Source organism: Onychostruthus taczanowskii, unplaced genomic scaffold (assembly GCF_017590055.1).
Source record: "Onychostruthus taczanowskii isolate IOZ18803 unplaced genomic scaffold, ASM1759005v1 scaffold3, whole genome shotgun sequence".
Lineage (NCBI taxonomy): Eukaryota > Metazoa > Chordata > Aves > Passeriformes > Passeridae > Onychostruthus > Onychostruthus taczanowskii.
The window spans coordinates 24,596,970-24,622,104 of record NW_024500349.1 but is presented as its reverse complement, the minus strand read 5'-3'; the positions used below and the strand labels follow the sequence as shown (position 1 = coordinate 24,622,104).

At 43.7% G+C, this 25,135-nt stretch overlaps 2 protein-coding genes across 5 annotated transcripts in view; one reads left to right on the top strand and one right to left on the bottom strand.

Annotated features, from left to right (window-relative positions):
• Positions 1-724: 724 nt before the first annotated feature.
• Positions 725-9,621, bottom strand: TMIE (transmembrane inner ear). The gene is made up of 4 exons (XM_041408630.1): positions 9,447-9,621; positions 6,428-6,545; positions 2,112-2,261; positions 725-1,031 (listed from the first exon to the last, which is right to left on the bottom strand). Exons 1-4 carry the CDS (start codon positions 9,531-9,533, stop codon positions 925-927), a joined length of 462 nt encoding a protein of 153 aa, XP_041264564.1. The 5' UTR covers positions 9,534-9,621; the 3' UTR covers positions 725-924.
• A 10,472-nt stretch (positions 9,622-20,093) lies between these two features.
• The window catches only part of ALS2CL (ALS2 C-terminal like), a 32,613-nt gene continuing 27,571 nt past the window's right edge, over positions 20,094-25,135 (top strand). For all 4 annotated transcript variants that reach the window (XR_005952972.1, XM_041408649.1, XM_041408647.1 and 1 more), the window contains exons 1-5: positions 20,094-20,201; positions 22,188-22,305; positions 22,915-23,107; positions 24,021-24,086; positions 24,703-24,868. Coding sequence is in view for 3 of the 4 variants with exons in the window: in XM_041408649.1 (XP_041264583.1) it covers positions 20,097-20,201; positions 22,188-22,305; positions 22,915-23,107; positions 24,021-24,086; positions 24,703-24,868 (648 nt within the window). In the remaining variant the exon portion in view is untranslated. The remainder of the gene's footprint in view (positions 20,202-22,187; positions 22,306-22,914; positions 23,108-24,020; positions 24,087-24,702; positions 24,869-25,135) is intronic.

Below are 25,135 nucleotides of genomic sequence, written 5' to 3'. Positions count from 1 at the left end.
TTCCTCTTTTCCTCCTTTTTCCCCCTTTTCTCCATCTTTTTTTTTGGCTCCGTCCTTTCCTTCCTTCTTGGATTCTTCCTTCTGCTCCTTCTCCCCATCCTTTTTCTTGGAGTCTTTGGATCCATCCTTCTTTCCCTGAGCCTTGTCCACTTTTCCGGACACAGTGGGAACTTCTTCCTCTTTTTTTTCTTCTGCAACCTGAGCTGTTTCCAAGGATAGAAAAAAAAAAAAAAAAATGGAAATGGAATTGATGTGGATTCAACAACCCAGGAATTGTCCAAATTCCAGCTTCCTGCTGGAAATCTGGGATAAAGGGAAAATATTCCTACTGGGGATTTTCCCATCCCGCTGACTGATCCCAGTGAGGCTTTTTTGGAACTGAGAAGCAGAAAATCCAAGGATGATGGATCCCCTTGGAAAAGAGAAGCCACAGGCGGCCAGGAATCAAAATTCCCTAAATTCCTTGGAGAACCATCTCATCCCATAAGGATTAACTGGAAGGAGAAGGATTCAGTGGAAGGACAAGGATTTATTAATGGAATTTGGTTCAGCTCCACAGGGAGGGCTGGGAATTCCCAGTTTCAGGCACCCCTAAAATCCCGGGATTTGTGCAAATTCCCATTGTTCAACTGGTAATTCTGCATTTTGCTGGTGTAGGACCGAATTTCTCCAAGGAATTCCTAAATTCCTACAGTGTTTGGATCTGTCTCTTTTCCCACGGACTGAAGCAGCACATCCCAAATTTTGGAAATGCCGTTTTTATGGAATTACACCTCCCGGAGACACACAGGAAAGAAGGAAAAAAAAGCCATCAAAAGGTGTTGAGGAAACAGGAAAAATCCAGGAATGGAGAAGCAGCAAATCCAGGGATTGATGGATCCCCTTGGAAAAAAGAAGCCACAGGCGGCTGGGAATCGAAATTCCCTAAATTCCTTGGAGAACCATCTCATCCTCTTCCTTCAGCACAGGCAGGGAGTGGAGAGGTCTGGACTGGCCATGGCCAGAGAGAGTGAGGAGATTTTCGGGAGAGCCTATGGAATCAGGAAAGGAGAGTGAGAGCAGCAGAGAAGAAATATTCCAGCAGGAAAAACCGGGAATGCGGAATTCCAACCACTCCAGTTTCACTCCTGGTATTCCCCCGCCCAAGGGCAGGCCTTGAAATTAAATTAATTCCCACTGGGAATTTTCAGCATTGAATTCTCCTAACTAAGGAGGGTGAGGGCTGGAAATTGATGGGAAAATGGGATACGGCCTCCATTTGTCCCGGGAAAAGTTTGGATTGAATATTAGGGGAAAAAAAATCCTGATTGGAAGAGACATTAAGGATTGGGAAGTGTTGGAATTGCCATCCCTGGATAGGTTCCAAAAACCAGGAGATGTGGAATTTCACAGGATTTTTAAGTGGGATTTGGTTCAAAATAGGATTTGATGGATTTGAGGGGCTTCTCCAAACTTAATTTGGGAATGAAGGAATGATTCCGAGTCGAACTGACGGAAAAATTCCCTCTTATCCAAAGGATTTTATCCCAATATCCTGAATCCACACTGGGAGGGTTGACCTTGGTGGTGGCACCATGAGAGGGACTTTGCGAATCCCAAAAAAAATAGTGGGAATTAACTTTGGGGATGCCAGTGAGCTCACTGAGGGAATTTGCACTGCCACAATCCCAAAAAAAAAGTGGGAATTACCTCTGGGAATGTTGGTCAGCTCATTGACGGGCTTCGCATTCCCAGAATTGCAAAAAAAAAGTGGGAATTATATCTGGGAACATCTCTGAGCTCACTGAGAGAATTTGCACTGTCCCAATCCCCCCCAAAAAAGTGGGAATTAGCTCCGGGAATGTTGCTGAGCTCATTGAGGAACTTTGTGCTCCCAGGATCCCCCCAAAAAGTGGGAATTACCTCCAGGAATTTCGGTGAGCTCATTGAGGAACTTTGCATTCCCAGAATCCCAAAAAAAGTAGGAATTACGTCTGGGGATGTCTCTGAGCTCATTGAGGGAATTTGCACTGCCACAATCCCCAAAATAAGTGGGAATTATCTCTGGGAATGTTGGCCAGCTCATTGACGGGCTTTGCATTCCCAGAATCCCGAAAAAAAGTGGGAATTACCTCCGGGAATTTCGGTGAGCTCGCCCAGGGGTGGCACCGTGTCCAGTTTGTCCGCGTAGTTTTTGGCCGCCTGGCGCTGGGCGTAGCGCGCCTCGATCTCCTTCCGCGTGCGCGGGATCCGGCACTTGAAGATGCAGCACAGCGTGATAACTGGGAATGGGAAACATGGAATTCTGGGTGAGGGACTGGGAGTGGGAAACGTGGAATTCTGGGTGAGGGACTAGGAATGGGAGAGGGAAATGAGGAATTCTGGGTGAGGTTCTGGGAATGGGAGAAGGGATCAAGGATTTGTGTTGGTCGCTAGGAATGGGAGTGGAAAACAAGGAATTCAGGGGATGACTGGGAATGGGAATGGGAAAAAAGGAATTCTGGGTGAGGTACTGGGAATGGAGGGGGAGAAATGAGGATTTAACTGGGAATGGGAGGGAGAAGCATGGAATTCTGGGTGAGGGACTGGGAATGGGACATGTGGAATTCTGTGTGAGTTATTAGGAATGGAAAAGAGGAATTCTGGGGGAGTTCCTGGGAAGGGAAAACATGGAATTCTGGCTGAGTTACTGAGAGAGGGAAGTGAGGAATTTGGGGGAGTTCCTGGGAATGGGGGAGTGAAACATGGGAATCTGAGAGAGTTCCTGGGAATGGAGCGGGAAATGAGGAATTCTGGGGATAACCGAGAATGGCAATGGGAAAAGAGGAATTCCAGCTGAGTTTCTGGGAATGGGAAATGAGGATTTGGGTTGGTTATTGGGAATGGGAGCAGGAAACATGGGAATCTGGGTGAGGTACTGGGAATGGGGGGTAGTTATTGGGAGTAGGAAATGTGAAATTCTGGGTGAGTTTCTGGGAATGGGAGAGGGGATCTAGGATTTGTGTTGGTTGCTGGGAATGAGAGTGAGAAACAAGGAACTCTGGGGATAACTGGGAATGGCAATGGGAAAAAAGGAATTCTGGGTGAGTTTCTGGGAATGGAGAAGGAGAAGTGAGCATTTAACTGGTAATGGGAGTGGGAAATACGGAATTCTGGGTGAGTTACTGGGAATGAAACATGGAATTCTGAGTGGGTTACTGGGAATTGGAGAGGGAAATTAGGAATTCTGTGTTAGTTACTGTGAATGGGAGTGAGAAACATGGAATTCTGGGTGAGTAATTTGGAATGGAAAACATGGAATTCTGGGTGAATTACTGAGGATGGACAGGGAGAAACGAGGATTTAACTGGGAATGGGAGTGGGAAATACAGAATTCTGTGTGAGTTCCTTGGAATGGAAAACATGGAATTCTGGGGGAGTTATTGGGAAATACGGAATTCCAGGGGAGTTATTGGGAATAGGAGAGGGAAATATGGAATTCCGGGGGAGTTCCTGGGAACGGGAAATGAGGATTTGGGTTGGTTACTGGGAATGGGAGCAGGAAACACGGGAATCTGGGGGAGTTCCCGGGAATGGGAAACCTGGAATTTGAATTTTCCCCGTTTCTTATGGAATGGTGCCACCTTGTGGGATGTGCTGGGAGGTGGAATCCACACCTGGAGCAGATTTCTGAGCTGACTGGATTGATTTTGTTTAATTAATTAAGATTTTATTAATAATATTATATTAACATTAATATTAATTTATTAGTAATTTAATATTATATAATTACAACCATTAAATAAGACTATATTTCAAATTAATTAATTTGCTATAGAAGTAGATTATTTTTCATAACAGAAATACAAATTAAATACTTATTATTTATATAACTATTATATTATTACAACTATTAATTACAACTATAATTACAATTAATTATATCATTATATAGGGATATTATTATTTATAACATAGAAATGTATTATTCCATAAATACAATTTTAATTCTTGATTATAGTACTTTATCATAATAGAAATTGTTATTTAAAAATCAATGTGTAATTAATAAAGTAATACTCATTATAATATTAATTAAAATTATATTCACTATCCAATTTAAAGCATAATTGGTGTATTTCTATTTTTTTAATCATATTTATGGATTGATTTGATTTAAGTTTATTTTTAAAATTTTGTTAAATTTTAAAATAATAATAAAAATTTTTAAAATAATAAACTATATAAATATATTATTATTAACATAGAAATACATTGTTCCATAAATATAATTTTAATCATATTATTTTATAATATAATTTTACAATCTATTTTAAATTAATCTGTAATTAATAAATTAATACTCATTATAATGTTAATTAAAATTATATTTATAATGCAATTACCTTTAAAGCATAATTTATGCATTTCTACTTTATTTAGATTTTTGTTTAGGTCCAGCTTTATTTATGGTTTTACATTTATTCTATTTTTTTAATTTTATATTTTAATGTTTAATTTTATGTTTCAATTTTCTACTTTTGTATTTATTTCTATTTTTTAATTTTATGTTTTAATGTTTAGTTTAATTTTTTCTATGTGTGTACTTAATTCTATTTTTAAATTTTCTACTTTTATATATTTATTTTAAATTTTATATTTTATATTTAATTATATTGTTTTATTATAATAAATGATAAATACAATATAATAATGTATATTTAATTATATTTTGTGCTTTTAAAATTTTTCTATTTATTTTTATTTTTTAATTTTATATATTTCTATATTGATTGCTATTTTTAAATTCCTTTCCCCGGATTTATTGCTGGTTTTAATTCCCTGTTTTTACGTTTCACTCCATTCCCAATTCCCTGTTTTCCATGGATTTTCTTCATCCCAAATCCCATCCCAGGCAGCGATGGGGGCGGAGCTAGTGCCACTCCCAGTCGGGATTCCAGCTGAGAAATCCCTCCGGAATTCCAGAGGAATTCCCGAATTCCCAGACACCTGACAGGAAGTCAGGATGCTCCGGGATCACGTCCAGAGACAGAATTTTCTTGGAATCAGATTCCAGCTGGGAATGTCCAGTTTGGATTCCTGCCAGAATTCTCAATTCCATCCCAGAGGAATCCCCAAATTCCAGGACTCCTTAAAGGAATCCTCAGGAATTCCGACACCCAGCTGGGAATTCCAGCCCAGAGGAATTCCCGAACTCCTGGTCACTGAAAGAAATCCTCAGGAATTTCCACCCCCAGCTGGGAATTCCAGCCCAGAGGAATTCCCGAACTCCTGGACACCTGAAGAGAATCCAGGAAACTCTGGGATCACTCCCAGGAACGGAGTTATCTTGGAAAGTGATTCCAGCTGGGAATCTCCAGTTTGGATTCCCTCCGGAATTCTCAATTCCATCCCACAGGAATTCTCCTTGAATTCCCAAATTCCCGGGCACCTGAAAGAAATCCTCAGGAATTTCCACCCCCAGCTGGGAATTCCAGCCCAGAGGAAATCCTGAGTTCCTGGACACCTGAAGGGAATCCACAATTCCCAATCCAAAGAATTCCATGATTCCCAACCTGAATAATTCCTGGATTTCCAACTCGAATCATCCCGTGGTTTCCAAACTAAAGCATTCCATGATTCCCAACCCAAAGAATTCCACAATTCCCAACCCAAATAATTTCATGATTCCCAACCTGAATAATTCTAGGAATGCCAACCCAACACATTCCACGATTCCTAACCTGAAGCATTCCAGGTTTCCCAACACAAAGAATTCCAGGATTTCCAACTTGAATCATTCCACGATTCCCAAACTGAAGCATTCCACAATTCCCAATCCAAATCATTCCATGATTCCCAACCAAAAGAAATCCACGGTTCCCAACCTGAATCATTCCATGATTCCCAACCCAACACATTCCATGATTCCTAATCCAAAGCATTCCATGATTCCTAATCTGAAGCATTCCATGATTCCCAACCCAACACATTCCATGATTCCTAATCCAAAGCATTCCATGATTCCTAATCTGAAGCATTCCATGATTCCCAACCCAAAGAATTCCACAATTCCCAACCCAAATCAGTCCCACAATTCCCAACCTGAATCATTCCAGGATTTCCAACTCAAATCATTCCATGGTTCCCAAACGGAAGCACTCCACGATTCCCAACCCGAATCATTCCACAATTCCCAACCCGAATCATTCCATAATTCCCAAACCGAAGCATTCCATGATTCCCAACCCAACGCATTCCACGATTCCCAGGCCCACGGCTCCATCCCGGATCGGAGCAGGAATGCGGTGCTGGAGCCGATTCCCATCCCTGGAACTTCTCCGGGTGCTCCCAAGATGAATCCCCAGCGATTCCCACCAGAGAATCCCTCCTCGTGCATTCCCGGCATTCCAGAGAGCGCCCTGGGGAGTTTTCCAGGGGGAAAATTCCTGGGAATTGCGGGACTCACTGATGGAGAGGACGAAGAGGGCGAAGATGCCGACCACCTGCCAGAGGCGCAGCCCCCAGATCACCACGGTCTCCGACGTCACCGGGTCCGGCTTCTTCTTGGGAGGCGCCGTGGTGGCCTGGGAAAAAGGGAGGGAAAACCAGCAGGAAAACATGGATCAGGACGGCAAAATTCCCAAAAATACTCCGGGAGGTGATGAGAGAATGGAGAGGTTGGTGAGTCCTCAAGAATTTGGGAATGTTGGAGGGGTTTTTAAGGAACGGGAGCAGGAGGAATTTCCTTTTTCCAGCCATTCCTTGGCTCGCTCCAGAATTCCTTTCTCTGCTTTTCCAATGGATTTTAAGGATTGGGATCTCTGTCAATGAGGGCCTGGGTGAGAAAATTCCTGGAAAAACTCCTGGAAAAATTCACTTTTCCAATGAATTTTAATGGAAACACATCCTCAGGATGTGGCAAAGATGCAGATCCAGGAGGAAGCAGAATGGAAGCGCAAAGAAATTCTGGGATAAAAAGTTGTGGAATTTTTTTAAGGAAAGATAAACTCAACCTGAACCTAAAGGATGGAAATCCTAACAAATATTCCATGGGATTTTTAAGGAACACCTTGGAGCAGCAGCTGGAAAACAGCTGCAATACACCCAGTGCCCCAAAAAATTCCTGATTTTTTGGGAAGTGGAATTCCTGAGCAATCCCTCAAGGAATTTTATCCCGAGCTGGGAATAAAGCATTTTCCCCAATTTATCCTCCCAGGATTGGCTCAGATCCGGGATCCAATTCCCAGAGAAATCCCTCAATATCCCATTGTTTGCTGATCCCTAGGATCAGGAGCAGGGAAGCATTTTTGGGATCATGGGCTCATCCTGGGATTTAGGGATTTTTTGGGATTTAAGGGCCAATCCTGGGATTTTGGGATTTCTAACCCATCCCAGGATTTTCTGATTCTCTTCCCAAATTTCAGGAGAACTGCCAGCCCTGGGAATTTTTCCGAAGGCCTGGGAGCCAGCAAAGTTTTCCTCAATCAACTCCAAGATTTAAAGGGATTTTTGCCTCTTTCCCAAACATTTCCTTGCTTTTTTTCCTTTATTTTTCCTTTTCTTTGGCGTTTTTTGGGGATTTTTTTCAGCTGCCGGAATTATTTTCCTCTCTGGCTTTTTTTTCCTCCTCTGTTTGCTCCAGCCTGGCTGAGCCAGAATCGAATTATTCAGGATAACTCCATTATCCAATTATTTCCAGGAATAAACTCCTCGCAGAGCTTTTGCTTTTCCAAGAAAAAAACCTGGAATAAACAAAGCAGATCCAGGAATTCTTGCTGTTTATCCCGATTTTTGAGGCTTGGATGTTTTATTTTTGTTTTCTGGGAATTGTCTGGAATAAAATGGGAAATTTTCCAGCTGGCTGGGTTGTCCTTGGGATTCAGGGAAGGATAATTTGGGAATTCTGCACTGTCAGGGGAAGTTCTGCCTCATTTCTCCCCTTGGGAATGGTTGGACAGCTCAGAAAACCCGGAATTCTTCCTGGAGCAGCAGCCTGGCCTTGGAGAGGATTCCTGGATTTATGGAATGCTCAGGTAGGATGGGATGGGGGAAAAGCAGGGATTTGGTTGGGAATGAGAGCCTGGAAATCCTGGGAAAAATCGGGAAAAGGGAAAGGATGAGAGGTGAGAAATCCTGGAAAAAATCAGGAAAGGGGAAAGGATGAGAGGTTTGAAATCCTGGGGAAAAAATGGGAAAGGGAGGGAGGAGAGGCCAGGAATCCTGGTGGAAAAAATATGGAAAGGGAAATCCTGGGAAAAGTAATCAGGATAAGGGCAGGGGTGAAAGGTTTGAAATCCTGGGAAAAATGGGAAAGGGAAATCCTGGTAAAAAAATAGGAAAAGAGCAGGGAGGAGAGACCAGAAATCCTGGAAAAAATATGGGAACGGGAGGGATGAGAGGCTGAAAATCCTGGGAAAATCAGGAAAGGGAAATCCTGGAAAAAAAAAAAATGGGAAAGGAGGGAGAACAGGCTGAAAATCCTCGGAAAAAAAATATGGAAAAGGACGGGGATGAGAAGTTTGAAATCCCGGAATAAAATCAGGATAAGGGCAGGGGTGAGAGGCTGGAAATCCTGGGGAAAATATGGAAAGGGAAATCCTGGAAAAAAAACAGGATAAAGGAAAGGACGAGAGACTGGAAATCCTGGGAAAAATCTGGGAAAGGGATGAGAGGTTTGAAATCCTGGGAAAAATGGGAAGGGAATGATGAAATGATGAGAGGCTGAAAATCCTGTAAAAAAATCAGGAAAATGGATGAGAAACTGGAAATCTTTGGGAAAAAAAAAAATCTGGATAAGGGCAGGGATGAGAGACCAGAAATCCTGGAAAAAATATGGAAAAGAGAAAGGATATGAAGTCTGAAATCCCAGGAAATTCCTGGAATTTTCTAATCCCAGAAATTGCAGCCAAACTTTGCTCCAGGAATTCCTGGGTGGAGCAGGGAAAAGGATCCAGAGAGGGAAAAATGAAAGTTTTTGGGAGCTGGGATTTGTGTTCCAGGCAGGAATTTCCCTCTGGAATTGCAGCCAGGGCATGGGAGCCGCTCTTCCCTCCCGGATCATTCCCGGATTTTCCATAAATTTGGGAATGCAGAGTCATCCTCAGGGAAAAGCTCCTGTGGAGGGGCAGAAATTCCATGAAATCCCACAATTCCATGAAATCCAGGATTACCGGGAATGAGGGAAGGCGGGAGAAGGAAAACAGATCCCAAATATTTCCAAAATTTCCCATATCTTTCACGGGAATATCCATCAGGAATAGGATGTTTGGGATCATTTTTACCCCGCTCCTCAAATAATTGGAAAACCAGGAAAACCCCGCGATTCCAACCCGAAATTCCCAACCCAGCCTTTCAAGAAGCACCAAAAATTCCCAAAAAAAAACCTCCTTGGATCCACCTTAAATTCCCGGTTTGCTGTTTTCCAGGGAAATCCCCCATTCCCGGCCCTCATTCCCACTTTTCCAAGGGTGTTTTTTTTTTTTTACCTCGATCAGCTGCGCCAGGGAAAGTCGGGATCGGAGCAGGACGAGGCAGGAAAATCCCAGAAAATCCCAGCTTGGATCCCACGCCATCTTCTCCTCTCCTCCCGGGATTTTCCCCCTCCTGCCGAGCCTGGAATTTTTTTGGGATCTCGGGAAAAGTCCCGGCCTGGCTTTTGCAGCGGCGTTCTCGGAGCGGAGCGGCGCTGGGAGCCGTTAATTAATTAATTAAATTAATGAGGCGGTGTCGATGACGGAGCCCCGGGAGGGGGGATCGGGAGCACCGGGAGCTTTTCCTGCCGCTCCAGGGGGAGGAATTCCTGCCGCTCCAGGGCATTTTTGGGGGGTTTTCCCTGTTTTTTTCCCCAGTTCTTTCCTTTTTTTTCCCCCTAAGATTTTATTTCTCCCATTTTTTTGGGGATTTTTATCCAGTATTTTTTTCCAGGCAGTTTTTTTCCCCTCAGTTTTTTTTTTTCCCAGGTGTTTTTTAGATTTTTTTTCCCCAAGTTTTTCCAGGTTTTTTATTTCCAGTTTTTTTTTTTTTTCCAGGTTTTTTTTTTCCCATGTTTTTTCTCCCCCACGTTCATTGTTTCAGGTTTTTTTCCAGGCTTTTTCTTTCCAGACTTTTTTCTTGGTTTTTTTTTTTTTATTATTTTTCCTTTTTTTTTTTTTTTTTTTTTTTTTTTTTTTTTTTTTTTTTCCCCCGCCCCCCCCCCCCCTTCTTCCAGAGAACTGTGAATGTTTTTGAAAGAGAAGAGGAAAAATAATGATGAAAGATTTTGAATATCTGTACAAGTCATTAAGTTCTGAAGAATTTTTCCCCCAGGTTTTTTTTTTCCAGGTTTTTATTCCAATTTTTTCCCCCCCCCAAACCCGGCTGCTTTAGGGAGTGAAATTATTTTTTCTTTTTTTCTTTTCTTTTTTTCCTCTCTTTTTTTAAAAATTTTTTTCCTTAAAGACCAAACCAAGCTGAATGTTTGGAATTCCGGGATTTCAGGAATGTGTTCCTGCACCTGCATTTTGTGGAATTCTTGAAATTTTTGGGGGGTTTAAAGCTCATCCCATTCCACGGGCAGCCACAGCTCCTGTGCGATCCCACGGGATATTCCAGGGACATCCCAGCTTTTCTAGGAATTCCATCCCAAAATCCCATTAAAACCTTCCCTGATTTCGGAATTTCCGGGATTTTAGGATTCTGTCCTGGGATTTCAGGCAGCAAAAAAGGGATCCAGGAGGTTCCCAACATTTTTAGGGAATCCTACAGAATTCCGGGATCAAACCATTCCCATGGGGAAAGAAAATTCCAAGGCTGAATCCCGGATCAGCCCGGGAATATTCCAGCAATTCGGAATCTTTGGATTTGGGGGAATTTTCCCGGGGAAATCCTCGGGAATTTGGGATGCGGGAAGAGCCACGCGGTGGCAGCAGCGAGACAGGGAATTCCCGCTTCCCGAATTTCCTCCGGAATTCCAGGCTGGGGCTCCAAGATTTTAAGGAATTCTTCCCCGAGCTGCTTTTCCATCAATTTTTTTTTTTTTTTTTTTTTTTTTTGGGATGAGGCTCCTGCATCCAAGATTTTACTTTTTCCTCTCCCGCTCTCTCCTCCTTTATTTTCCTGCATTTCCCAAATTTCCTGGTTTCCAAAAAATTGGGATAAAACTCCTGGAGGTCTCGAGGAATTCCTGGGATTTTTGGGTTTGGTTAAAAAATTTCCTCTGGAAGTGAAAAGGATCAAATGTGGGGAAATCCTGGATTCCAGAGGTTTGGGAATTCTGGACCCGGCCAGTCTGTGGGGAGCTGGAATTCCCAAATCCACAACAAAGTGGAATTCCAGAAGTTTTTCCTTTTGGAAAACACCACGGAAATTTGGGATGTGAATAGGAGGATTTTCTGGGAATTCATTATGAGTGCTGGAATATCAAATCTGGGAATTCAGGGATGGGAATTCCCGGTCATTTCTGGTTCCTCATACATGAGTTGGGAATTCCAGCTCCTTCTTTTCATTCCCAGAGCTTTAGGAATGGAATTCTTTCCTTTTGGAAAATGCTGTGGAAATTTGGGATCTGGATAAGAGAATTTTCTGGGAATTCATTCCAAGTGCTGGAATATTAAATCTGGGAATTCTGGATGGGAATTCCAGGTCATTCCTGCTGCCATGAGCTGAGCTCCATCCTTTGACTCCCAGAGCTTTGGGGATGGAAATCTGGGATCTGCTCCAGGGAATTCTCTGGGAATGCATCCCATGGGCTTGGAATATCAGTGGGAATTCTGGGATGGGAATTTCAGCTCCTTCCTTTTGTTCCCTGAAATTTGGGAATGGAAATCCTGGGATGTGGGTAAGAGGGTTTTGTGGGAATTCATTCCAGGTGCTGGAATATCAATGGGAATTCTGGGCCCGGCCAATCTGAGGGAAGCTGCGATTCCCAAATCCACAACAAAGCGGAATTCCAGGAGTTTTCCTTTTGGAAAACACCACGGAAATTTGGGATGTGAATAAGAGGATTTTTCTGGTAATTCATTCCGAGTGCTGGAATATCAAATCTGGGAATTCTGGGATGGGAATTCCAGGTTTTTTCTTTTATTCCCAGAGCTTTGGGAACAGAAATCCTGGAATCTGGTTCAGAGGATTTTCTGGGAATGTGTCCCATGGGCTTGGAGTATAAGCTCTGGGAATTCTGGGATGGCAATTCCGAGTCATTCCCCGTGCCTTGCCCACGAGTTGGGAATTCCAGTTCCATCCTTTTATTCCCAGAATAAAGGGGAATGGGAATGAAGTTTTTGGGAAATCTGGGACCTGGATGAGCAAATTTTCTGGGAATGCATCCCATGAGCTCAGAGTATAAACTCCAGGAATTCTGGGATGGGAATTCCAGGATGGGAATTCTGGGTCATTCCCGGTGTCTTATCCATCAGTTGGGAATTCCAGATCCTTCCTTTTATTCCCAGAGCTTTGGGAATGGAAATTCCAGGATCTGGTTCAGAGGATTTTTGGGGAATGCATCCCATGTGCTGGGAGTATAAACTCCAGGAATTCTGGGATGGGAATTCCAGCTCCTCCCTTTTATTCCCAGAGCTTTGGCAATGGAATTCTGGGAAATGCTGTGGGAATCTGGGATGTGGATAAGAGAATTTTCTGGGAATTCACTACAAGTTCTGGGAGTTCAAACTCTGGGAATTCTGGGATGGGAATTCCAGGTCATTCCTGCTGCCTCAGCCATTAGTTGGGAATTCCAGCTCCTTCCTTTTATTGCCAGAGCTTTGGGAATAGATTTTTTTTTTCTTTTGGAAAACGCTGTGGAAATCTGGGATCTGGTTCAGAAAATTTTCTGGGAATACATTCCAGGTGCTGGAATATCAACTCTAGGAATTATGGGATGGGAATTCCAGGATGGGAATTCCAGGTTATTCCTGTCCATGAGTTGGGAATTCCAGCTCCTCCCTTTTATTCCCAGGGCTTTGGGGAGGGAATTTATCCTTTTGGAAGAGGTCATGGAAATCTGGGATCTGGTTCAGGGAATTTGCTGGGAATTCATTCCAGGTGCTGGGAATATCCGTGGGAATTCTGGGATGAGAATTCCAGCTCCGTCCTTTTATTCCCATGGGTTTGGGAATTTTGGAAAATGATGTGAAAATCTGGGATGTGGATAAGAGAATTTTCTGGGAATCCATTCCAGGCACTGGAATATCAATGGGAATGCTGGGCCCAGTCAATCCGTGGGAAGTTGCGATTCCCAAATCCATAATGAAGCAGAATTCCCACATCTTTCCTTTTGGAAAACGCTATGGAAATCTGGGATGTGGTTCAGAAAATTTTCTGGGAATGCACTCCAGGTGCTGGGGATATCAGCTCCGGGAATTCTGGAATGGGAATTCTGAGTCATTCCTGGTGTCTCGTGCATGAGTTGGGAATTCCAGCTCCTTCCTTTTATTGCCATGGGTTTTGGGAATTTTGGAAAATGCTGTGGAAATCTGGGATCTTGATATGAGAATTTTCTGGGAATTCATTCCAGGTGCTGGGAATATCCATGGGAATTCTGGGATGCGAATTCCAGCTCCATCCTTTTATTCCCAGAGGTTTGGGAATGGAAACTCCAGGATGTGGGTAAGAGGATTTTTTTTGGGAATGCATTCCAGGTGCTGGAATATCAAATCTGGGAATTCTGGAATGGGAATTCCAGGTCATTCCTGTAAATCTGGGAATTCCGGGATGAGAATTCCAGGTCATTCCCATCCATCAGCTGGGAATTCCACCTTCCATCCTTTTATTCCCTTGGTTTTGGGAATGAAATGCTGGAAAATGCCGTGGGAATCTGGGATGTGGTTCAGAGAATTTTCTGGGAATTCATTCCAGGTGCTGGAATATCAACTCTAGGAATTCTGGGATGGCAATTCCAGCTCCTTCCTTTATTCCCAGAGGTTTTATTTTCACTGTTCTTGTATTTTAATTTTAATTTATTTGTTAAAAACCTTAAATTTTTTCTTGGATTTTTAAATTTTATTTTGAATTTATTTTATATTTTCTTTTATTAGTTTTTATTTTATTCTTTTTTAATTTTAATTTTTTCTCTATTTTATTTTAATTTATTTTATCTTAAACTTTATTATTCTATTTTTTATTTTTAATTATTTACCTTAAATTAGTTTAATTTTAGTTTTTCTTCATTTAATTCTTGTTTTATTTTTTATTTAATTTTAAGGAATTTTATTTTATTTCAATTTTATTTCATTGTTGATTTTCTTTCTACGTAATTATTTTTACTTTGATTTATTTTTATTTGAATTTTAAAATTTTCTTTTACTTTTAATTCTATTTTAATTAATTTTTTATTTTAATAATGATGCAAACCAAAAATTCATTCTATTATTTTAATTCAATTTCATTTTACGTTTTATTTAAAACTTTTACTTTAATTTTATTTTTAACTGTTATTTATTTTATTTTATTATTTAAAAATATTTTATTTAATGTTAAAATTTTATTTATTTTTATTTATTTTATCTTTATTTTACAATTGAATTTTATTTAATTTATTAAAGCCAGGAAAATCCAGAAAAAGGAAAAAAATCCTTCTCAAATCCCTTTGGCTGCAGCGAAATCCCTGGAAAATTCTCCCCTTCACCTTCAGCATTTGGAATTCTCCCTGCGGATTGGGGCCGGGAATTCCTGGCGGGAAAAACCCAGAAAATTGGGGAATTTGGGAAATATTCGGGAAATAATCGGGAATTCGCTGCCGTTTCCCTTTAAATCCTCCCCGAGCCCTTCCCGGCTCGGATTGCAGCCGATGGAATTTTCCAGCGCCCGAGGTTTCCATGGAGACCGGGAATGTTGTGGTGCACCTTGGGAGAAAAGAATTCCAAGAATTTCGCTTCCTTCCCTTTGGAATTGGGCTGGAAAGGAGCCGGAGCCGGGAATTTTCCCGTTCCCATGGATCCGGATCGCGGCTGATCCTGAGGTAAAAGGGAATTGTGGGATTTTGTGGGGATCAAGGGGATCCAGCTTGGGAATTTTGAGATTTGGGAATGTCTGTGCCGATGTTCTGGAGCGTTGGGAAAGGATCCAAAGGTGCAAGGGAGGATGGGAAGCTGGGAATTTGGGAAAATGCTGTTCCATGGGAATGTGCCTCATTTCCTATAAATATTCCCAAATCCTGGAGGTGGACGGAACATTGGGAATGGGATAAATATTCCCAAGTCTCTGAGTTGGATGGAAAGTTGGGAACGGGATAAATATTCCCAAAACCCTGCAGGTTCCGGTGGAATGTTGGGAATGGGATAGAACAGTGGGATAATTATTCCCAAAATCCCTAAATGGGATGGAACATCAGGAATGGGATATAACAGGGGGATAAATATTCCCAAAATCCCTAAATTGGAAAGAATGTTGGGAATGGGATGGAACGGTGGGATAAATATTCCCAAAATCCTTGATCTGGATGGAAAATTGGGAATGGGATAAATATTCCCAAATCCCTGCTGGTCCTGATGGAACATCGGGAATAGGATAGAATGGTGGGATAAATATTCCCAAATCCCAGAGCTGGATGGAACATCAGGAATGGGATATGATGGTGGGATAAATATTCCCAAAATCCTTGAGTTGGATGGAAAGTTGGGAATGAGATAAATATTCCCAAATCCCTGCAGGTTCCGATGGAATGTTGGGAATGGGATAAATATTTCCAAATTCCTGCAGTTTTAATGGAATGTTGGCAATGGGATGGAATGGGAGGATTAATATTCCCAAAATCCCTAAATTAGATGGAACATCAGGAATGGGTTATGATGGTTGGATAAATATTCCCAAAATCCTTGAGATAGATGGAAAGTTGGGAATGGGATAGAAGGTGGGATAAATATTCCTGAATCCCTGCAATTCCTGCTGGAACATCAGGAATGGGGCACAATGGTGGGATAAATATTCCCAAATTCCCTGAGATGGATGAAATATCAGGAATGGGATTTGATGGTGGGATAAACATTCCCAAATCCCTGCTGGTCCCGATGGAATGTCAGGAATAGGATACAAAGGGGGAATTCCCTGGGTTGAGGGGACCTGGTGTCTCCAGGTTCTGATGGAACCCAAGGAATGTTCGGATGATGATCCCAGAAATGTTTTGGGATGGCCTGGGCAGGAGCAGGAGCTGGATGATCCCAAATCCTATTTTTTGTGGATCGTTATGGATGTCCCTCACCTTGGGAGGTGGCTTCCAGCCCAGTGGGACAGGGCCAGGTTGTCTCCATGGAACTGGGAAAGGTTGGAGATGGATGCGAAAGGTTGGGAAGGGTTTGGAAAGGTTGGAGGTAGATGGGAAAAGTGGGAGATGGATGGGAAGGTTTGGAAGGGTTGGATAGGGGTGGGAAAGGTTGGATAGGGATGGAAAGGTCACTCCAAGGCCACCAATTCGTGTGGCCACAGGAAAAAAGTCCTGGAATGTTTGGGATGGAAAGAACCTCCAAAGGTTCTCCAGAGCAACCAATTCAGAGACTTTGTCTCTCCTGTCTCTTCTCTGTATCCAAAGATTGGAGATGGATGGGAAAGGTTGGATAGGGATGGAAAGGTTGGAAAGGATTGGGAAAGGTTCTGAAGGGTTGGATGTGGATGCGAAAGGTTGGGAAGGGTTTGGAAAGGTTGGAGGTAGATGGGAAAAGTGGGAGATGGATGGGAAGGTTTGGAAGGGTTGGATAGGGGTGGGAAAGGTTGGATAGGGATGGAAAGGTCACTCCAAGGCCACCAACTTGTGTGGCCACAGGAAAAAAGTCCTGGAATGTCTGGCATGGAAAGGACCTCCAAAGGTTCTCCGGAGCAGGGCATTCCAAGACTTCAACTCTCCTGTCTCTCCTCCACATCCAAAGGTTGGAGGTGGATGGGAAGGCTGGGAAGGTTTGGGAAAGGTTCTGAAGGGTTGGATGTGGATGGGAAGGTTGGAGATGAATGGGAATGTTGGAGATGGATGGAAAGGTTGGATGTGGATGGAAAGGTCGGATGTGGATGGAAAGGTCATTCCAAGGCCACCAACTCCTGAGGCCACAGGAAAAATCACCCCGGTGGTGACGGATCTCAAGGAATGTTTGGACAACGCCCTTGGAAAAGCTGGAACAGGACGAATCCATCCTGGATTGCTCCAAAGGAAGGGACAAATCCTTGATCCTGATCCAAGGGCTGAGAATTCCCTGGGAATAAAATATTCCTGGGGCCTGTCAGTCGAGCTGGACCAGTTCTGGAGCTCCTGGAGAAATTCCAGTGGCAGCCAGGAGGGGGAACTGCCGTGGGAATTCTCATGGAATTCCAGCTTCTCCTGGCCCATTCCATCCCACTCTTCCCTAAATCCTCCTGCTCATCCCAAGGGGATTTTCCTAAAAAAGGAATTTTCTGGAATTAATCCTGGAATTCTGTCCTGGTTTCCAACAGCTCTTCAAAGCAAATTCCCACTGCTGATCCCGGTTTTTTCTCGAGATTTGTTTTCCAACCCCTCCCTCATCCTTTAGGGAAAGGTTTGCATTGTTGTGGTGAAAAAAAGTGGGATTGGGTTTTGGGATCACAGCTCCATGTCCTGTTTCCCAGGAACATGAAAATCCTGGGATTCTAGACTTGGAAGGCAAAAATTTGGGAATTTTGGGGTTGGATTTAGGATTTTTTAGGAGGAAGAGAAAGAGTTAAAGGTGGTTGAGGTGTCTGGGGTCTCCTTAAAAGGTTTTAGGAACTTTGGTGTTGGATTTAGGGTTTTTTAGGAGAAAGTACAGAGTTAAAGGTTGAGGTGCAGCAGAGAACTCTGGGAGCTCCTGAGAGAAGGATTTGGGAATTTTGGAGTTGTTTTTAGGGTTTTTTAGGACAAGCAGAACAAGTTCCGGGGGTTGAGGTGTCTGGGAACTCCTGAAAATGTTTCAGGAATTTTAGGGTTGTATTTAGGATTTTTTTAGGAGGAAAGGAAGTGGTTAAAGGCGGCTGAGGTGCGCAGAGAAGTTTGGGATCTCTTGAGAAATGGATTTGGGAATTTTGGAGTCGGATTTAGGATTTTAGGAAAAGGGAGAGAGTTAAAGGTGGCTGAAGTGTCTGGGGTCTCCTTAAAAAGTTTTAGGAATTTTGGAGTCGGATTTAGGATTTTTAGGAAGAAGGGAAATGGATAAAGGTGGCTGAGGTGCACAGAGAACTCCAGAACCTCCTGAGGGATGGATTTGGGATTTTTAGGGCTGGATTTAGGGTTTTTTAAGAAGAAGGGAAAGAGTTAACAGTGGCTGAGCTGGAGCAGAGAACTCTGGGATGTCCTGCGGGATGGATTTGTGGGTTTGGGGTTGGATTTAGGGTTTTTAGGAGGAGCGGAAAGAGTTCCTGGGGCTGAGGTGCCTGGGATCTCCTGAGGAATGGATCTGGGTATTTTAGGGTTGGATTTAGGATTTTTTAGGAGGAAGAGAAAGAGTTAAAGGTGGTTGAGGTGTCTGGGGTCTCCTTAAAAGGTTTTAGGAACTTTGGGGTTGGATTTAGGGTTTTTTAGAAGGAGGAGAAAGAGTTAAAGGTTGAGGTGCAGCAGAGAACTCTGGGAGTTCCTGAGAGAAGGATTTGGGAATGTTGGGGTTGTTTTTAGGGTTTTTTAGGAGGAATGGAGAGAGTTCCTGGGCCTGAAGTGTCTGGGATCTCCTGAAAAAGTTTTAGGAATTTTCGGGTCGCGTTTAGGGTTTTAAGGAGGAGGGAAAATGGTCAAAAATGGCTGCAGCAGAGAACTTTGGGATCCACCGAGGGATGGATTTGGGAATTTTGGGGTTGGATTTAGGAGGAGGGGAAAGAGTTAAAGGTTGAGGTGCAGCAGAGAACTCTGGGACCGCCTGACCGAGGGGTTTGTGGGTTTGGGGTTGTTTTTGGGGTTTTCAGGAGGAGAGGAAATGGTTAAAAGTGGCTGAGGTGGCGGATCTCCTGAGAGGATTTGGGAATTTTGGGGTTGGATTTAGGATTTTTAGAAGGAGGAGAAAGAGTTAAAGCTTGAGGTGCAGCAGAGAGCCCTGGGAGTTCCTGAGAGAAGGATTTGGGAGTTTGGGGCTGGTTTTAGGGTTTTTTTAGGAGGCGGGGAAATGGTCCCTGGGGCTGGGACCTCCTGAAAAGGTTTTAGGAATTTCGGGGCGGGATTTAGGGTTTTAAGGAGGAGGGGAAATGGTTAAAGGTGGCTGAGGTGTCCGGGATCTCCTGACCGATGGATTTGGGAATGTTGGGGTTGGATTTAGGATTTTTAGGAGAGCGGAAGATAATTTCTACTGCAGCAAAGAACTCCGGGACCCGCTGAGAAAAGGATTTGGGAATTTTGGGGTCGGGTTTAGGGGTTTTAGGAGGAGGAGAAAGAGTTAAAGGTGGCTGAGGTGTCTGGGACCTCCTGACCGATGGATTTGGGATTTTTAGGGTTGGATTTAGGATTTTTAGGAGGAAGGGAAAGAGTTAAAGGTGGCGGAGCTGCACAGAGAACTCTGGGACCGAGGGATTTGGGAAGTTCGGGGGTTTTTAGGGAGAAGGGAAATGGTTAAAGGTGGCTGAGATACCTGGGACCTCCTGATGTATGGATTTGGGAATTTTAAGGTTGGATTTAGGATTTTTTTATTTTTTTTTTTTTAGGAGGAAGGGAAAGAGTTAAAGGCTGAGGTGCAGCAGAGAACTCTGGGAGCTCCTGACCGAGGGATTCGGGAAATTTGGGGTTGGTTTTGGGGTTTTAATGCGGAAGGGAAGCGCCGCCTGTGAATGGCAGGAGAAATCTCCTTTTCCAAGGAATTACTGGAATTCCCAGCAAATGGGAGCGAGCCTGGAAAGAGGAGGAAAAAAAAATCCCAAAGTTTTTTTTTGGGAGGAGCACTGTGGGAACAGAGCGAGGCTGAGAAGCGAAACTTGCCCAAAACTCCTCCTGACCTTTTTTCCTTTCGCTTCTCGAAATTTCAACTTCCCGAAAGTTCAACTTCCCCAAAATCCGGGATGACAAAATCCGGGATGACAAAATCCGGCCTGACAAAATCCGGGATTATTTAAATAAAAAAAAAAAAAAAGGGGGGGGGGGGGGGGGGGGGGGGAGGGGAGTGGGATAGGAGGAGCAGGAACTTTGGGGAGCCAAGATTTGGGGTTTTGTAATCCCGGCTCCCGTGGGTGTTTGGGATTTGGGGCTCTGCCTCCAAATGTGGGAGGGAAATATGGGAGGGAAAAGTTCCAGCCTCGGGAACACCGACAATTCCCGGATTTCTGCGCCTCCTGGAGATTTTCCCAGCCGGGAATTTTCCTGCGCTGTCTCATTCCAGGTGGGTCCCTCCAGAATCCAGCACGTTTTGGGATTTCCTGCTTGGTTTTGGGATCAGTTTGATTTAGTCCGGAGGAAATTTGGGAATGTTCTCCCCGGGTAGAACCGGGATCGAGTTCCAAATTCCGGAGCGGATTTTCCCACAAAACCCCCCTTTTCCTTAAGGAATTTCAGTTCTTTATCAGGAATTTCACTGGCGGCGAAAATTAAAGCCCAGTCTAAACCCCGTCCTTGCTCCCACCGCGGCTTTTCTAGGCGGGACTCCCCGATCCTGCTCCTGCAGGGAGGGATTTTCCAGCCTCGCCTGGAATTCCAGGGCGGATGAAACAAAGCTGGGGAAGCCGCGGCGGTGCCAAGAGATCAAGAATTAAAGCCGGGTTGATAAGCTCGGTTTAGCAGGTTTCGGTTCGGGAGGAGGTGATCCCAAAAAAAACGCTTCCAGGAGCTCCGGAATTCCGTGGGAAGTGGGGATCCAAGGCTCGGTTTTGAGGGGAAAGCGGCGCTTTGGAGGCTTTTTAAAAATAATAAGGAATTAAAGGCAGAGGAGGGGCTGGGTTTAAATTTTGGTGTATTTTGGGGCTGGGTTTAGTCTGTGGTTTAAACTTTCGTTTCATTTGGGGCTGGGTTTAAACTGTGGTTTAGTTTGGGGTTGGGTTTAAACTGAGTTTAAACTTTGGTTTAGTTTGGGGCTGGGTTTAAACTGAGTTTAAACTTTGGTTTAGTTTGGGGTTGGGTTTAAACTGAGTTTAAACTTGGGTTTAATTTGGAGCTGGGTTTAAACTGGGTTTAAATTTGGTTTATGTTGGCCTGGCCTAAAGCTGAGGCTGTTTAGGAAAAACGCCTTTGGAATGTGCAGCTGCTCCCTGGAATGCCTTCAATCCCAAAGAGCAGGAAAATGGGAATTTTGGGGAATGTGGGTGGGATTATCCCGAAAATCTGGCTTCAAGTGCATTTTGGAGGCCAAAAAAATACAGAATTCCAAAGAAATTCGGGAAGAACAGGGAAGAACAGGGACTGAACTTGGGAATTTGCAGATTCCTGATTCCAGAGCTGGGTTTTTGGGAATAGCAGCAAAATAAACCTCGGGAAGCTCCCGGGTTTTCGTTTGGTTGCTAAAACCAGCTCTAGTTAATCCCAGCCTAGCTGAGCCACAGGCCTGACCTGTTTGGGAATGTTGACATTCCAAAGGTGTTGGAAAAGCCTCATGCAAAGCACCCGGAATTCCCTTGGGGAAGGCTTTGGGCAGGAAAGCGCTGGGGGGGAATTTCTCTGGGAATTGTGGTAAATTCCTCCAGGAATTGTGGGATTTCTTTCTGGGAACTGGGGGAATTTTCTTTGGGAATTGGGGGAATTGTCTTTGGGAAAAGAAAAATAATCCTGATGGATTCCATTAATTCCTGAAGGAATGAATTCCAGGCTTTTCCCAATATTTTGTGACCCTGGGGTCATCAGGAATTTTGGAAAAGAGGGATGAGAATCAAAATGAGAGAGGTGGGAAGAGATTTCTCCTTCATCCCTTGGATTTCTGAGATTTTCCCCTCTGGAACTATTAGGATTACCACAAGGAATTAATTCCAGGCTTTTCCAGCCCTGAGATCATTGAGAATTTGGGAAAAGAGGGATGGGGATGATTTGGGTTCGAAGAGATTTCTCCTTCGCCCTTTGGATTTCTGGGATTTTCTCCTGAAAAAACCCTACTGGAATGGGAAAATCCCCATCAGAATTAACACAAGGAATTAATTCCAGGCTTTTGCAGCTCTGAGATCATTGGGAATTGGGGAAAATTCAGGAAAACTAGGCTGGGTTGTCTCTGGTTGAGCTGTTTGGTTTCCAATCCTCTTCCAACTTTTCCCAAAGATTTTTGGGATCAGCCCCACCCAAGAATGGGCCCAAGGGCAGGGAAGCTTTTCTGGAAATCCAAGGAAAAACCTTGGAGATGGGATCCGATGGATTTCCAGGGGTTTGATTTATTCCTGCTGTTTTCCAGGCCATGTCCACAGCTGGAATTTCAGGAATTTTGGGATCATTGCTCCAGCTGGAGGAAAACTTCTCCTCCTGCCTGGCCCGGATCGACGCCCTCATCCTCAAACCTCTGCTCCAGGCAGGTAAATTCTGGGAATTTTTCTCTGGAATTCCCACCTGGAATTGATCTGGGAAGGGATTTTCAGCTGGAATTCCTGCTGGGAAGAGGAAATGATTTCTGGGAATGTTTTCCCTAAAATCAGGAATAGGGAATGAGGCCATAGTGGTTTTTTGGGATCAATCTGTGTTTTCACTGGCATCAGCATTCCTGATCCAGGGAAATTCCAAACCCAGGGAAATTCCTGGCCCTGATTTTCCTGGGTGGGGCTTTTCCAGGAGTTCTTTTTGGGATGACTCCAAGGAAACTGGGAATGGTTCCTTGGGAAAAGGGGGGGAATTTTACCTCTGGGGCAGTGGGATGAGCGTCCAAAGAGTTTGGGATAGAGTTTGTCCCATTCCAGCAAAAACGGCTCCATGGCTTCCAAAAATTCCTGGAATTTCCACCTTTTCCCCCCATTCTTCCCATTTTCTTCTCTCTACATTCCCAAATAATTTAATCCTTTCCTTCTAAAGAAAACGGCTCCAAAAATTCCTGCAATTTCCCATTTCCCAGAATTTCTCAACCACAAAATTCCACAAAATCCCTTTGGAATTCCACCTTTCCACAGGATTTTCCCAATTTTTCCCTCCAGAGCCGCAGGATCCGAAGGAAAAGGAGAACTTCCAGCTCTTGGTGCTCCTCAACGATCGCTTCCAAACCCTCTGGAATTTCACGGAGGAGAATTCCCGGATCCTGAGGGGGAAATCCCAGTTGGAAAATTCCGGCTGTATCCGGGATTTTTATATCCTCTGGAAAGGAGAAGTTTTCCTCAGCCTCTACATCCAGTGAGCGCCGGAATATTTGGGAAAACGGGATTGGGTTGATCCCATTGGGGTTGTTCTGGAGAGGGAAGCGGGAATATAGCGGGAAAAATCGGGATGAGAGCTCACAGAGCGAAAATATCCCTGGAAAATGGGTTGGGTGTGGTTTTTCCAGGATTTTGTGGTTTTGGATCGGGATCGGAGATCCCAGCGGGAATGAAATTTTATGGAGAGCTGAAATTCTGCAAAAATCTTCAATTCTACATTTTTTCTTCTCTGTGGAGGCGGCCAAAGCTTTCCCAGTTTGGGATTTCCCAGTTTGGGATTTTCCAGGTGGATGAGGTTTTGGATGATCCCAAGGAATTTTCCTGAGATTTTATTTCTGTTTTTTTTGGAATTAAACCCAGGTTTAATGTGGGATTTGCTGGGAAAAGATAGAGTTTGCTGGGAGAAAATGTAGGATTTGCTGGGAATTTTTGATACAGAAAATGCAGATCTTGGAAGAAAATCTTGGGAAATATGAGATGGAAAAAAAAATTCCAAGTTTTACTTGGAAAAATAAACCTCAGCCGGAGTATGACAACTCCATTATTTCCATCCCAGAATTCCCAAATTTTCCCAGTTCTATTGGGAATTCTGTGGTGAAGAGTCTGTGAATGAACAGCTCAGAGCAGAAAATTAATTTATGGAATTTCATTCCATAAAATCTGATGGAAATGGATCCCGGGATTGTCAGCACTTTCGACTTATCCAAGTCTGCCAAAAAGTCCTGGAATTAAGATTGGGAAAGAATTCCGAGATCCGATCCAACCTTTGATCCCAATCCTGTATTATTCCAGAGGTGCTTTTATGGGATTAAGGGGACTTCCCAAAAAGTTGGAATCCATAAATTTATCTCGAATTTCCCTCTCAAACTCCTTATTGGAATTTTTTCCAGGTATTTCGTCACCTTCGCCAACTTTGTTGTGGTCCAGGGCTTCGAGCAGGCCGCCAAGAGCAAGAGGTCAGCGGGTGGAAAATCCTTGGGAATTTTGGGAATCCTAGGGATACGGGGACACCAGAGAATCCTAGAATTCCAGAATGGTTGGGAAAATTCCCAAAAAAATCCTCTCATCCCATCCTGGGCCAACTCCCACTATGGTTGCTCCAAGCCCTTTCCAGCCTTGGACAATTCCAGGATTGGATTTTCCTCTCCCCAACCACCCCCAGCTCCTTCGGGAATTGGAAACTTGGAATATGGGATTTAGGAAAGGGATGGGAATGTGGCAGGAAATTCCCACTAATCCCAGACTTTCATGGAAGCAGGGAGTGAAAACGTGGATTTCTAAGGAGCACATTCCCAATTTTTCCATGGTTCCTGTTATATATGGGTGGATTCGCTCTTTCCAACTGCCCCCAGCTCCTTCCAAAGTTGGAAATTTAGGATTTGGGGATTTAGGGAAGGGGTGGGAATCTGGCAGGAAATTCCCACTAATCCCAGATTTTTATGGAAGCATCAACTGCAAATGTGAATTTCTAAGGAGTGCATCCCCAAATTTTTCACGCCTTTCTCCATCCTTGCCAAACACAGAAAGTTTGGAAAACAGAACGACCTTTTCTCATCATTCCCAATTTTGCAGCGAGGCTTGGAAGCTGCACAAGGCGGTGCTGAAGGAATTCCTGCGGGATTTCACCTCGGAGAGCTCCCTGGGCCTGGCCCTGCACCTGGTGCTCCACAAACCCTTCCGGGAGCACATCCAGAGCTACCTGCAGCTCCTCTCGCAGCTCCAGGAGCAGCTCCAGGAGGTGGGAATTCCCTGGGATGCTCGGTGGATCTTCTGGATGGGTTTTGTGGGAAGAACTATTCCCTACAATTCAATCTGGATCTCCTTTGCTAAATATTCCTGAAAATATAACCTGGAACTTGTTTAGTCCAGGATGGACACGTTGTTGAATATTCCCAAAAATCCAATCTGCAACTCCTTTCCTAAATATTCCCTAAAATCCAGTCTGGAACCCCTTTCCTAAATATTCCCAAAAATCCAGCCTGGACCTTTTTTGATCTAGGATGGA